General features: G+C 51.0%; 6 protein-coding genes across 6 annotated transcripts; 3 read left to right on the forward strand and 3 right to left on the reverse strand.

Annotated features, from left to right (window-relative positions):
• Window positions 1–27: 27 nt before the first annotated feature.
• A1O9_09002 (uncharacterized protein) lies at window positions 28–1,671 on the forward strand (the record flags this gene model as incomplete). The annotated part of the gene is made up of 1 exon (XM_013401696.1): window positions 28–1,671. The coding sequence occupies one exon, from the start codon at window positions 28–30 to the stop codon at window positions 1,669–1,671; it is 1,644 nt and encodes a 547-aa protein (XP_013257150.1).
• Window positions 1,672–3,585: 1,914 nt separating this feature from the next.
• On the reverse strand, window positions 3,586–4,953 carry A1O9_09003 (oxidoreductase; the record flags this gene model as incomplete). The annotated part of the gene is made up of 1 exon (XM_013401697.1): window positions 3,586–4,953. One exon carries the CDS (start codon window positions 4,951–4,953, stop codon window positions 3,586–3,588), a length of 1,368 nt encoding a protein of 455 aa, XP_013257151.1.
• Window positions 4,954–5,855: 902 nt separating this feature from the next.
• Window positions 5,856–7,467, reverse strand: A1O9_09004 (uncharacterized protein; the record flags this gene model as incomplete). The annotated part of the gene is made up of 2 exons (XM_013401698.1): window positions 5,856–7,345; window positions 7,431–7,467. 2 exons carry the CDS (start codon window positions 7,465–7,467, stop codon window positions 5,856–5,858), a joined length of 1,527 nt encoding a protein of 508 aa, XP_013257152.1.
• Window positions 7,468–8,842: 1,375 nt separating this feature from the next.
• On the forward strand, window positions 8,843–9,799 carry A1O9_09005 (uncharacterized protein; the record flags this gene model as incomplete). Its single annotated transcript, XM_013401699.1, has 2 exons — window positions 8,843–9,557; window positions 9,618–9,799. 2 exons carry the CDS (start codon window positions 8,843–8,845, stop codon window positions 9,797–9,799), a joined length of 897 nt encoding a protein of 298 aa, XP_013257153.1.
• Window positions 9,800–10,092: 293 nt separating this feature from the next.
• Window positions 10,093–11,637, reverse strand: A1O9_09006 (uncharacterized protein; the record flags this gene model as incomplete). The annotated part of the gene is made up of 1 exon (XM_013401700.1): window positions 10,093–11,637. One exon carries the CDS (start codon window positions 11,635–11,637, stop codon window positions 10,093–10,095), a length of 1,545 nt encoding a protein of 514 aa, XP_013257154.1.
• Window positions 11,638–12,104: 467 nt separating this feature from the next.
• A1O9_09007 (uncharacterized protein) lies at window positions 12,105–13,208 on the forward strand (the record flags this gene model as incomplete). The annotated part of the gene is made up of 1 exon (XM_013401701.1): window positions 12,105–13,208. The coding sequence occupies one exon, from the start codon at window positions 12,105–12,107 to the stop codon at window positions 13,206–13,208; it is 1,104 nt and encodes a 367-aa protein (XP_013257155.1).
• Between the last annotated feature and the right edge of the window lie 904 nt (window positions 13,209–14,112).

A 14,112-nucleotide genomic window follows, 5' to 3' on the forward strand; every position in this document is an offset into this window, starting at 1 on the left:
GAACATGATCGGTCCCACGAATTCACCATGGTTGCTCCTGTACACATAGAGGCTACAGACCTCGAAAGTCAAGAGGTCGGCATTTGCAAGCCCTCTGGATATGCAGCTTTTCCAGGTTCACAGAACTCAGGAAACATCGAATACCGTTATCTGACTTTCGATTCCGCTCTACCACTCAATCCTATTTTCCCACCGGATTTGTCGATTCAGATACCTCCATGTCCGAATTTGAAGGACTACGATAATCCATTCGCATGGTCTCTCACCCGAAAGAAATTGATGACATACCTGTCCTGCAGCGTAAACATCACGGCAGCCTATTCAGCCGGCAGCTATGCTTCTCCAGCCTTGGAGCTTACCGAGAAGTGGGGGGTGTCGAATGTTGCCTACAACGTCGGCATCACTGTCTTCACACTCGGGTTTGGAGTCGCCCCCATGGTCCTCGCGCCCTTTTCAGAGATCAATGGAAGGCGGCCAGTGTTCATAGCAACAGGCATTCTGTTTGTGATTTGCCAACTTGGCTGTGCGCTCACAGAATCTTATGGTGGTATGCTGGCCGCCAGGCTGTTCCTTGGTGTTGGTGGCTCAACCTTCTCGACTATGGTAGGGGGGATCTTGGCTGATGTTTGGGAGACAGCTGATAGAAATACTCCTATGGTCCTTTTTACCGGCGCTACACTGTTTGGCACAGGACTTGGGCCTCTCGTTTCAGGTGTGGTCGCTCAACGTTTATCTTGGAGGTGGGTATTCTACATTCAAGTTATCACTAGTGGCGTCCTGGTGTCTCTCGTAACGATATTCTTCAAGGAGACGCGCGGCAGCATAATTCTCAGCAGAAAAGCAAAACTACTGAATAAGTGGTACGAGAAACTGGAGACTGCTGGAGCCCTCGGGGTTGAACACCACATCGAAGCTGGAGGAAAAGGCCAAACTTGGCGCCGCATACGTTGGAAGGTCAAGGCAGACGAGGAAAGGGCGTCACTCGCAAAGATGATAGCAGTCTCCCTCTATCGCCCCATCCATATGCTTTTCACCGAGGCTGTCGTTTTTTGGTTCTCGCTGTGGGTGGGTTTCGCCTGGGGTGTCCTCTATCTACAGTTCGGATCTGTGCCTCTCGTCTTTCAGGTCAACCATGGCTTTACTTTGGAGCAGACTGGCTTCGTTTTTGCGTCAATGTGTATCTCAGCCATACTCTCCACATTTTTGAGTATCTATCAAGAGAAATGGGCTGTGAAACACCATCCCATCAAAATCAACGGAAGTCCAGAGGGCCGGCTCCTCTTCACTTGTGTCGAATCTGCTCTTATGCCCATTGGCATTTTTGTCTTCGGCTGGACTTGTTATTCTTCTATTCATTGGATAGTTCCAGCAATAGGTGTTGGGATAGCCACAATGGGTATCTTCAGTATCTACCTGGCTTCTTTCAACTACACAGCCGATGTCTACCACATCTATGCCAGTTCTGCCCTTGCAGGTACTGGTCTTATTCGGAACATCCTGGGCGGCTCTTTCACGCTTGTTACAGCAGAGATGTTCCGCAATATGGGCTTTCAAGGAGCATCGAGTTTACTTGGTGCCATCGGTGCCATTTTGACACTTGTCCCGTGGGCGCTTGCTTTCTACGGTCCAAGGATTAGAGCAAGAAGCAAAATTGCCAGTTCTTTGACATAAAAGAGCCTCCGTGTTGCCAATTTGCTATGGAGGACGAGCACTTGTTGGTACGCGCATTATCTCTACGATCGTAAACCTCACAATTCACTATTCTACAGATTCTCACCCTAGCTCACCTTGAAGTTGCATTATCGGAAGAACCGAGAGGCCACGCTAAGACGGTGTTCGAGTGAATGCACAAGCTAGAAGGCACGCGCAATGCCTTTTGTTGGCACCACTGTGACTCGGCGATCATTTGCGATTGTTATTTTAAAGTTGAAAGATGACTGGAATGCTCGATTGCTTTGCGAAAACAGGCATAGTTGACAATGCAGTGCACTTTCCTAACGAGATGAGGCAATCTCCGGTCGGAATACTTGATAGTTCTCTGTCAAACGTGCCACTCGACATTCCGAGTTTACAATAGTCAAAAAAGGATGAGTTCTGTATTTTGTGAAGTGGTTGATCAACTGGCAATGTTGCACAGCGGTCTCGACAAGTTGGATCGCCTGGTCACATCCCTTACACGTATGTTGCATGTGGCATACGTGACGACTCTCAGAATCTATAGGTGCCTTTCCAGTGCCATGTGGCTATGTCTGAAGTAAGATTGGGCCGGTGCATCTCGACGGTGGCCTTGTACATTCATGAATCATGCCAGACCATCTCTGTCGTTTCAACTATCTTCCAGATGTTAACTGTTACTCCGCCAATTACAAGACAAGAGTCATTTTGTGCCATGACGATCGCGTTGTATTGGTTCCTTGACAGTATAAAAGGGCCAGCTTCCTTCGTAATGTCTAAAAGAGTGAGAGTATTTTCAGTCGAAGCATCTACAAGACAGACCAAAATGTTTAGTTTCAACTCTGGAAGCGATCACTACTATGACGCCGATCAGTCATCTGGTATGGAGTCTGATGTTCATATTTCAAGCACTCCTCACAGGGGCTCTTTCAGGGCAAATAGGCCTATCAATACCGATCGGGATCGCGAAGACAACGAAGACAAAAAGTTCAGGTCGGAGGTACCGTTGACGCCCCTCGAATTCAAGACGAGCATGAACTCTACAGACCGGGACGCGTACTCTTCGGATGGAAACTATATGAGAGAAACAAAACTTGCACGGAACCTTTTGGAAACCCCCGTTGCCGGCGGCTGTTAGGAACTCCATCGACTAGGCGGGCTAACACCAGTCCAACGGGACACACACCTACGACAGGGGAGAGATGCAGATCAACGAAGCAGACAAGACCGCAGGTATACCAAGCATTCCTACCAGGACCAGAACGCAGAATTGGGTGGTTCCGAAGGTACTGGCTATGGAACTGGGGATTTTCAAAAGCTTCGTAATCGTCGCGAGAGGGAACGGGAGAATAGGCGCAGTCCTCGGCAAGAATATGGCAATGAGTGTTTCGAGGCTGAACTGGAACGCAGGAACCGCGACAACGTTCCACGTTTCCCACCGGGCCTCGAACCCTCAGAGAGTAGATACTCGAGACGCCCAAAACGAAATCGGTCTCCTAGTGGCTTTGGCGGAAGCAGTCATCACAGTGACCGGAAGCGCGCTCATTGACAAAGCACTTGGGTGGGGGGGATGATCTTATTCGGGCATCTGTCTCAACGTGAATTGTCATTCCTGCTCAACAGACTCTGCTAGTAGCAGATTAATGCCCGTAATGGCTTAGACATGCAGGGCTATGACCTCGAAGCAATCCTTCGACTGCTTCAACGATGCAACCCTAGGGACAACTATTGAAGGGAGCACACAACTTGCAGGGCATCTCATCGGGACTGTCTCTGCCAAGTCATATATACGCATTATGTGCTATCGTACTCAACAAGATACCTAATGAAACATCGGCTAAGTGATCAATACCGCGAGCGCCTTTGTAGAGTACCTCATGGCGTTTTTCGCTACTATAGTTAATAGTCATATCACCAAGTTGCAGTACCCCACTTGGTCAATTGCGGTGCCCCCTGAGCAGGCGGGCTGCTAAACTTGGTCTCAACAAAGACTTTCTGCAAGCCTTTCTCCCTGGCGTCGAATCTGCGATACAGCTCTTCCATTTCCTCGAGGCGCACGCGATGCGACAGCATATGGTATGGGTCCAGAGAGCCGTCCTCGAGTTTCTTCAGAAGGTCTTCCCAGTACAAGTGCACGGGTGCCTGGCCATTTCCGATGAGCCGGATGCCACGCTCCATCAGGCTGCCGATGTTGAAGTGGTTGGTGAAGCCTACGTAGACGCCGGTGACGCCCACGCGGCCGAAGTTCTTGACGCTGGTGATGCACTCGTTGAGGATCTCCGATGTGTCTGTTTCCGCACCGAGAAGAATCTCGAAGTAATGCGCCCAACCCTTGGCGTATTCGCCGGCAGCGCACTCCAGGGCAACATCCGGCCCTCCGTGCTCCATCTTTTTGAGTACAGAGGTAATGCTCTCACCCTTGGGGAGGTCACTGAAATTGATGGTCTCGATTTTGGGCAGCTTACTCTTGACATAGTCCAACCGCCATGCTGCAGGACCACCGTCGATGAGGATGACTCGGCGCGCGCCATTTATGAAACTCATATCTGCACACGTTTGGCCGATGGGGCCAGCGCCCCAGATAGCGACAACGTCACCTTCCTTGACACCCGTGTCCACTACCGCATTCCAGGAGGTGCTGAGCACATCGCTGAGATAAAGTCCTTTCTCGTCAGGCACAGAGTCTGGTAGCTTGAGCAGATTTACGTCCCCGTATGCCACACGGACGTACTCGGCCTGACCGCCTGCATAGCCGCCGGTGAAGTGTGAGTATCCCAGCATGCCGGCCGTACGACCGCCGTACATGATGTTTTCGATGGTATTGTCGTTCGTTTTCTCACATTGGCTGCTCAGTTTCTTCTGGCAGTACATACAACTTCCGCAGGCAATCTGGAAACTGCAAACCACGCGATCCCCAGGCTTCACCTTGGAAATGCTTGGACCCACGCTGTCAACCACACCACAAAATTCATGGCCTAGAATATCACCTTTCTGCAATTCGATAACGGCCCCATGGTACAAATGCAGGTCTGAGCCACAAATAGTCGAGCCGGTCACCTTTACAATGACGTCTGTGTCTTCGATTCTCGCGGGCTTAAACGTCTCAACCACCTTGACCGAATTCTTTCCATTCCAGACCAGTGCCTTCATCTTCTCGCCTGATGGGTCGGCATATCTCTTGACATCTTGGGAAGGATTGGTCAGGTTCTGCTCGGTAGTAGCATCACCAGTGTGACCGACAAGTTTCTCGAGGCTCGCCGCTGCTTGTGAAAGCGCCATTGTGGCCTGTGTGAGAATGGATGGCCGAATTTGTTGGGGGTCGCGTGTAAATATGCTTGAGTTGTCGCTCTGGATGTGGGAATTAATGGCAACTCACTCGCCAGTAAGAGGTCAAACCTTGGCTCCAGGGAGGGAGTAACACAGCGTCGACGCAAAACTAGATCTAATTACCTTCTCCCACGCTTATCGTGTACAGTGTTTTCTCTGTGTTCAGCATCTGCCGAGGGTGAAGCGATGGACAATGCTTTCATCATGACATCACCCCAGGGATGGGTAACATGGAGGTGACATGGGCGGACCACTTTTCCATCGTCACCAGCCCATAGATATGAGATTATTCGCCGGGTTATGACTCCGGAAGCCGATGGTATGGACTTGGATAGGTCGTGCCTGAATGTTGGAGACTTGATTAGAACATCCCAGCTTTAGGTCATCCAAGGGGTTCGAGGAGAGATGTTTGGCATGGAAACTTTCTTGGAGAATTTGAACGGGTCACATTTGTGTGGCGTTTCTCTCGACCCTCTCTGGTGAGAGTGAATCCGAGTCAAGCCTCGCATTAAAATTCGAAGGCTAAACGTCGGATATTGGATGAGATCACTACGCCATTCCACCTCTCTTTACCACTCTCCCTGGTTGAATTCATGCATAGGCCTGAAGGTTGCCGCACTAACTCTTTCGCAGAGCTTTATTGGCTCTTTCGAGTAGCACCTCGCAATTCAATTGGATTTTCATGAGATCTTCATTGCCAGTTTTTGCCGCAAGCACGGTCAGGAGCTTCACTGTTGGCTCCGTCAGCCGCACATCATCGACAGACAAATTATCATTTGGATGTGTCGAAGCACGTTTCAAAAGAACGCACGATGCAATCACAATGGCATCGAATATCATCCTAAGGCACTCAGTCAGTAGATCTTCTTTGCTTCAGGTGATTCCGCCTGGTTCGCGTACCAGGTACATGCAATGTCTCCTGAGGGAGCAACGACCACAAGCTCGAGAAGTCTTCTCGCATGTGGATAGCATGGTGGCTCTTTTGTGGCCGCCTTTTGTGTCAAGGTGTTGGAAATCAAGATGCTACAATCAGTTCTGTGTCCTGTCTGTATGATTTCTGCTTGTAATGCCCAGTTCGTGGTGAAGTACGCCGCTTCCAAGACCAAGACATGCACCATTTCCGACCTTTGCAACATGCGCCTAAGATCATAGGGGTGGACCTGGAAGATCCAATTGTCTCTCCATTGGTGAAGTCGCAAGGTGATCATATCTGCAACTCTCGTGAGTTCCGACACGAGCTTTCGCCTTGCCTTCACACTGAACAATTCTTCCATTATTTCCGCTTGCACAAGACTCATCTCCACTCGGAGGCGAAGAATGTTGGCCTTCAAATTTCCAACATCAGCACGCACAATACCAGCACCACTGGTCGGATCTTGGTCTGGTAGATCTGCATCAATATGCTCGTAGCTCTGTGTGGGAAGACGATTGGAGCGCAAAGAGTGGTCTGAATCAAGAAGAAACGCAATCCAGAAGACCAAATTTTCCTGCTCGGCCTCAAAGACGCCACCGCCGTTTTGCGGCCGTTTCTCGTTATATCCCAGGTCCTGGGCCAACCGCATCGCGATGGAGACGAACAGCGCGGCTGATCGTGACCGTGGAGTCCCTTTGATAATGATGGCCACTCCTAGTAAACACTGAATGAGCGCAAGCGATGGGGTGTCCATGAGAAGTTCGGGGAGCCTTTTCATGCATCTGTCAAGGTATCTGATGGCAGTAATATTATCATCCTCCGTGGCAAGTGGGCTCATTGCGCGAAGCTGATGAGCTATCCCAAGGACCACGTAAAGAGTACCCCACGAGACGCCTTTAATATCAGGGCTGCCCGAGTAGCAGTCTTGAAAATGCAACGCAATCGCTCGTCTATCAAATAGTGGGATGACAGAGTTGAAATCCATCAAATATTCTTGAAGCATCAAGGATGCCTCATGCGCTGAAGGCAAGTCACGATGACAGAGTCGAGCCAGTTCCTCGGATGGGTGCTCGACATGCGTCTGGCTCGACCGTGCAGTCTGGTGATTTATGACATTTATCGCAGAAAGGACAGACGACCCTCCATCAACCCGAGGCAGTGAGAAGATTCCGTCCAAGGAAGATATGGGCACGTATGAGCTATCTAGCTGATATGCATTTGAGTTAATAGGCGTGTCAACGCCGATGGGAACCCAAGCGAGGCTCCCAGGGTCATCGTGCCAACCGTCGGGCAGGTCAAAGGTCTCTTCGGGGGCTGCGAGTGAAGACTCGGTGTTGACCGGAGTTTTCTTATCAGAGGCATTTTGTGCTGGTTCAGTGGCCTGTGATCTTATCATTGCTTCTAGCTGTTGGATTCGATCCTCGACGTTTTCTATACGTCGGCTGATGAAAAAGGGGAAGCTCACACATTAGTACATGATCTTTGGGAATGCAACAGATCCTTGACCCAAGCTTACCTCGTCCTCTTCTTTCTCGGTCTGTATTTGATGACATGAGTGTGGGCGCAAGTGACACCGGCCTTCACACATTCGGAACAACACTTGGCCTCTAGCGAATAGTCGCATTTTCTCTTCCTGGCGCGACACCGATCACACGCATTCTTTCCTAGGTTAGTTGATTCTGAAAGGCAATCGGGAGATGCTATAGGATATCATACTCTGCCAGCCTCCACAAGTCGCTGTCCCTCTTCAGGTTCTCCTCCCGTCATCGAGAAGAGAGTAGAGCAATCCACGCAGATATAACAGGTAACTTGGGTGGCAGCGGTGTACTAGCTGACGATGCCCTAATGGCTATGTGCCGCGCCGCGATAAACTCAAGATGTGACGATCATGTACTGGCAGGTTTGACGAGCAATATTCTTCGAGATTGCTGCGGTGACGTCGTGCTCCATTGACAGGGCCGTTTTGCAATCGCCAATCATCGGCGAGGTCTCGCGAGCTACCTGAGTACATACCCCGTATACCAACTCGCAGACTCGCAATTGGGGATCGGGCCGGACAATGGGGCATGCACTCTCGATCCGATACCAAAAACTAGAAATCACACGGAAATCACAGGGTTGCTCTTACCAGACCGCGTCATTGCGATCATATTGCATTGCTCGAAAACCAGCTCGAAATGAGCCCAGTTTGTAAAGCGTGTTCCCTCGAGAAAGGACCCGATTAATCAGCGGTCAATCAACGCGCAGTTTGCGGCGTTTAGCATAGTTCTCCGCCTCCGCCTCCGCTTCCGGCCAGTCGCCCCCAACGACAGAGCAGAGCCTCATTCAGCCTTGGAACGTTCTGCTGTGACCCACTTTGATGATACGGCGGACCAACGGACCAACGGACCAGCTACATGCCCTACATGCCCTCAATACGAATACTGGTTCGCCTGCATCCATCAGGTCTAAGAATGCCTTAGATCCTTGTCCAGCCTCGGGAGATATCCTGCCGTCTGACTAATTTGATGGGTTCCTGGCCACGTAGCTAGATAGACATCAATACGAACATCAGTTAGTCTCTGTTTCTCAAATCCAAATTATGCTTCAAAGCTTCTCAGGATCACTTCGAACAGAACGAAAGCTTCAAGATCATAGGCCCCACAAGTTGAAATGATAACGTTCGCATCATGCAAGTCCCACAGGTCCGGGGCATACGCCTTTTGTCAAAGGCAAATGCTCTCCCCTCCGCTTCCGCAAGGCATGTGGGAGTAAATGAGACGGAGAAAAAGAATTGGAATCCCGAGCCAGGCCAGAACTCTAGGGCATATAAGAGACGGCTTTCCAACGAGTATTCCTGGAACCAACCAGCAATTCTTCCTCTCCGACAAGACTCAAACAACAGCAGCAGCACCGCTGAATACAAATTCAATCTGAGGCCACTCAAAAATGGCCCCTGAAGAGTTCAAGGTCGATATGGGATCTCACGGTTCCTTCACCAAGATCAGTCATAACAAGCCATACGACACAATCTCGCCACTTCGACCTGAACTCTCTTCCAAGGGCAAAAATGTGATCGTAACTGGGGGCGGGACGGGGATTGGAAAGGCTATAGCTATGGCTTTTGCTCAATCTGGAGCGGCTTCGGTGTCGATTTTTGGGCGTCGAGAGGATCGTTTGATCTCAACCTCCAAAGAGATCACCGGCGCTGTCACGGGAAACACGCGTGTGCTGTATCGTGTCACCGACTTGGTAGACAGCTCGAGCACGCAAGCGTCGTTCAAGTCTATCGCTGCTGAAGTGGGCAAGTTAGATATACTTGTGTCCAACGCAGGCGTCCTCGGAGAGATCGGACATGTCACCTCGGTCAACGTTGAAAACGTCATGAAAGCGTACAATCTCAATGTGCGGAGTGCATTCAACGCAGTCCAGGCATTCGTCCCCCTCGCTGGCAATGACCCTGTGATTATAAGCACATCAACAGCTGCAATTCACATTGCACCCATACCCATGGCTGTCGCGTACACCGCCAGCAAGATGGCCGTCTACAAGACATTTGAGTATCTTGCGGCCGAAAACCCGGAGCTACACATCGTGCAGATTCAACCCGGCGTGGTCGCCACGGAAATCAACCAGGGGATGCCTGACGTGGATCGAGATCGACGTAAGTATTACCCCAGAGTATGAAACAAGCGGCAAAAGGTGGCTAACAGTCATTTCACAGCTGAACTTCCCGGAGGATTCTGTGTCTGGCTCGCCTCTCCTGAAGCACGATTCCTCAAGAACAAATTTGTCTGGTCGAACTGGGACGTGGATGAACTCAAGAGCAGGGCAGAAGAGATTCAGAATTCAAATTTGTTGACCATGGCGTTGCAGCTGGGCCCGCCTCAGTCCCAAGTAAATTAGAATAGATAGTGTTCTCCTGGGCTGTGGCGAATCATAGATATGGAGAGGAGAAGGCATCCCAGATCTGTATAAAGAAAGGATGACCACACCAACCACTTTGAAAAACCAGATTAGTCAACAGATGTATCAACTCAAGTTTCAAAGGGAACTCTAATATTGTCGAACCTTGAGGATATGCCTGTGAGCAACACGAGATATAGTCGCACACTCTATCATTGCGTAGTCGTGGTCTGGTCTGACCCTACACTTACCTTGGAACTCTACATGTGCTCTGCTCTAAGCTGGAAACAAGGTCACCAAACCAGGTCGATCCTCTCGCCGACTACCTTTGAATTGAACCACTCCAGGATCTCGATTTTGTCCGTCGACGTCTTTGCTCCCCTCAAGACATCGGCGCGGACCACCTTCTCGACGGCACAGAACACTTCCACCGAAGCCAGATTGCGGGCAATACATTGCCTCGTGCCCAGTCCGAAGGGTATTGCATCACGTACCATTTCGTCGGTGGGCTCCAGCCAGCGTTCGGGTTTGAAGGCGAACGGATCGGGGAAGACGGTAGGATTGAGATGAAGGGAGTAGGGCGTACAACTGATGACGGTGCCCGGCGGGAAATAGATCTCCTTGAAGGCCCAGCCCTGCTGCGGCACCACCCGCGGTAAGCGAGAAGGGTTCGCCATGGACAACCGAAGGCCTTCTTTCACCACCCCACGCAGATAGGGGAGGGACTGCAGGTTGTCGAAGGATGGATTTGCGGTCAGGATTTCCTGGCGCAAGGCCGAGTAGCATTGGGGGCTGCGGGCGAGGTGAAACAGGATGGCTGCGAGGTTCATGCCTGTGCTATCGGTCCCCGCGAAAATCAGATCTTTACATTGCGCACGCACTTCTGAGACAGAGAAACCCGCCTGAAGCATACGGGCTGGATAGGATGCTGATGGATGAGTTGTGTTGCTGGTACCTGGGGTCTTTTCATTGTCCGTTGACGCTCGGAGGGCGTTTGCGGCCTGAGTGACGACGCTGGCGACGAATTCGTCTACCATGGCTAGGCTCGTGGACACTTCATTCTCGGCGTTCCACCAGGCATTGAATGATTCCAGCTTCTTAAACACAGGAATTGGCAGGTACCAAAATCGCCCAACCGCAACAAAGCAGTTGACCATTCCACTGGCGCTCATTTCTCCACCCGTGTCGGCCTTGTGCTCCTCCTCTTTGACCAACGGCTCGTCGAGAGCACCATAATTACCGCCCAGGAGGTACGAGGACACTGCATCGAGTGCCAGACCTCTGGTCAGGTTTAGGATGTTCCATGGCTTGCCCCTTTTCTCCTGAGTAGCAGCCTCAGCGAGTCGTTCGACGAATCGATCGACACACTTGTATATGATGGCTTGTCCTTGACGTAGATTGGAGGTAGAGAAAAGAGCAGCAACAGCTTTGGCTCGCGGGGCACGTTGCAGAGGATCCGTCGCAGAGAAGATGGATTTATGACCATCGATATCGAAATTCGCGTAGAAGGGTGCTTTCGCAAAGCCTCCCTTTTCCGTGTATATTGTGGCTAATGCAGCTCCATCTGAGATATCCACGCTGTTTGGACCAGTTCGAACGACGGGACCGTACCGCTTGTGAAGCGTGTTTACGGTTGAAGCCTCGTCACCAATCCAGGCATGGTAGGTCAACCACAGGGAGGAGCAACAGGCAAGAGGAGGAGCGGGCACGTGGTTGAGAGGATGCAATGGGGAAATCCGGTAGAAGACACGGACTATGATGAAGATGACAGGAAACAGGAAGAGGGTCGCGTATGGGTGTTGGGTGAAAGGTGCGAGGATGGCCGCATGCAGGGCCATGGCGGGAGAGTCGAGAAGCACTGTTGCCAATAGTGAAGCGATCAACAGGCGGTGCTGAGACTTTTGTATGCAGTACTTACAGGTGACTCATATCATAGATGCTCTTATCAACGTCTGTGAACCTGAAGATTAAGATTACTCCATGGGAAGTCTTCTAATGGGATCGAGTACTTTTGCTTGGTGATTCGTGCCGTCGTTGATGTCCTTTTGGCCCACTAGGGGTTCGGATAAGAGCGCTACCAGCCTGCCAGCCTACCAGCCTACCACCCAATGACGGCATACGAAAAGGTTGGTTGGCATAACTATCTAGACAAGATATGTAGCGTCTGGAATGGAATAGATAGGATTGTGTAATAGCGTAGAAAGTGCTTGTGGTCCGTCTTGTCGCGCCGGCAATATTACAAGTTACATTACAGTGGCTCCCACGTTGTTTCTGCTGAATTGAGAAGGTTCCTCTCAACCCCCAAATGACTTCTACCAAGCGTGGCAGTAATGCAGCTCATACCAATGAGTCTAGCCGTAAGATAATTGTGGCTGGCGCTCAACTAGGTGCAATTCATGTCGATACACCACGATCGGAAGGTGTGGAAAGAATGCTAAAGCTGATGGAAAAAGCACATGGCCAGCATGTTAAGCTGATCGTCTTCCCGGAGATCGCACCGGTCACCTTTTTCCCTAGGCACATCCTTGATGAGGAAGAACTTGAGAAGTATTTTGAGCAGGAGGGCAATGGTGAACCAACACAATTGACGAACCTCAAGGCCTTGTTTGACAAGGCGAGCGAGTATAAGATGGACATGTATCTGGGCTACGCCGAGTGCACGGGATCCGATCATATCCACTATAATACTTCGGTATATTTCTCAGGGTACAGGGGACAAGTGATATCCAAGTATCGGAAGGTTCACTTACCGGGGACATTTGAACCGTACGAACGTGAAGGAGCAACGAACCAACTGGAAAAAAGATATTTCAAACCTGGAGACCTTGGGTTCAAGGCTTTCCGAGCACCAGGGTTGGTCCAGGGTGCTCTCGAGAAGGAATCTGGACTTGCGGCCAACAAGCCGGATACGCTGGGCAAAGGCGACCCGATCGTTGGGATGCTGGTCTGCAATGATCGTCGGTGGCCTGAAGCATGGAGAGCATATGGGCTCCAAGGGATGGAGCTTCTCCTGTGTGGATATAATACCACGGCATGGGCACCGGAGCTCATTGGGACGAATGAGAAGACGTCAACTCCTGAAAAGGCGAAGGCAGAGGCATTGTTCCACAACAAGTTGAGCATCACCTACAACAGTTATGCCAACGCATGTTTCAGCATCAATGTGGCCAAGTGCGGCGTCGAAGATGAGAAGTACCCGTTGATTGGGGGCAGCTGTATAGTCGACTGTGATGGCGAGGTGGTGGTCGAGGCGCAGACAGAAGACGATGAATTGATCGTGGCGGAAATTGATCTCGGGAGATGTCGACGTGGCAAGGAGAAGGTGTTTGCATTTGACAAGCATCGTAGAGTCGAGCATTATGGCATCATTGTGGAACAGACGGGGGTCAAGGAGCCCGAGTTGTTGTGAAGATGGGAGTTTGGAGTTTGCTTGGAAGGGATAGAGATACTCAAGATTGCAATCAAGGTGGTTGGGACCTGGCCAGTTGTGTAGGTGTTGTGTAGGTGTTGTGTAGGGGTGTGTGTTGTGTATCGTATGTGTATCTTTAGGTCTGTGTGCTGCTGAGTAACTATTCCGTTTGGGGGCCGACTAGCGTAAATAGGCGTCGGCGCGAAGGCCCTTAGGCGCGGGTTATATTTAGAACCGCCCCAAGGAGCCCGAGCGTCGCCCCCAACAGTCCCCGAACACCCGACGAGTCGACGACAGCAGCCTCCCGCCACAGGTTGGCCGCCAGTTGTGGTTGTGACTGTGTCGCAGGCCCATGCCTGATGCTGGTCTCATCAGATCAACTCAGCTACGAGGACGAGTGGTAGCTGGCCTAGCTCTTACTCTTTCTTACTCTTGCTCTTGCTCCTACGCTTACATGCTTCCTGCTCCCTCGGTGCATTTAATTCGCCACGAAAGCTAACTTGGACATCTGTCCATCCTATCCATGAATATTTGATTAGATCAAATCTATCTTTGTCAACAGCCTTCCGCCGTTCCAAAGAATCCTGTACCAACTGCTGCCACCCATTCACTTCCATCACCACGTCATTGAAGTCGCGTGGTTTCAGGCTGCTCCGCCCTCCGTCTTGTGCCGAGCACTGGTCAATACTTCGTACTCTGGACCTCGCACGCCGTACTCCGTACTCCGTCCTGAATTCTGATACGCCGCCCCTCTCATCGCCCGTGTCGGAGAATAAAACAGGCTCCAGGCCAGCAGGAAAAACTCGGTTAAGCGCTCCCAGTCTAGGACTCCAGGCCAGTTGAAGTTCGAAAGTCGAGTCGAGGGTCTCGTCCTCCGTGAGTCGTGACCGTCCAGACTCAAAGC

This window comes from Exophiala aquamarina, assembly GCF_000709125.1.
Source record: "Exophiala aquamarina CBS 119918 chromosome Unknown aczIA-supercont1.9, whole genome shotgun sequence".
Classification (NCBI taxonomy): Eukaryota; Fungi; Ascomycota; class Eurotiomycetes; order Chaetothyriales; family Herpotrichiellaceae; genus Exophiala; species Exophiala aquamarina.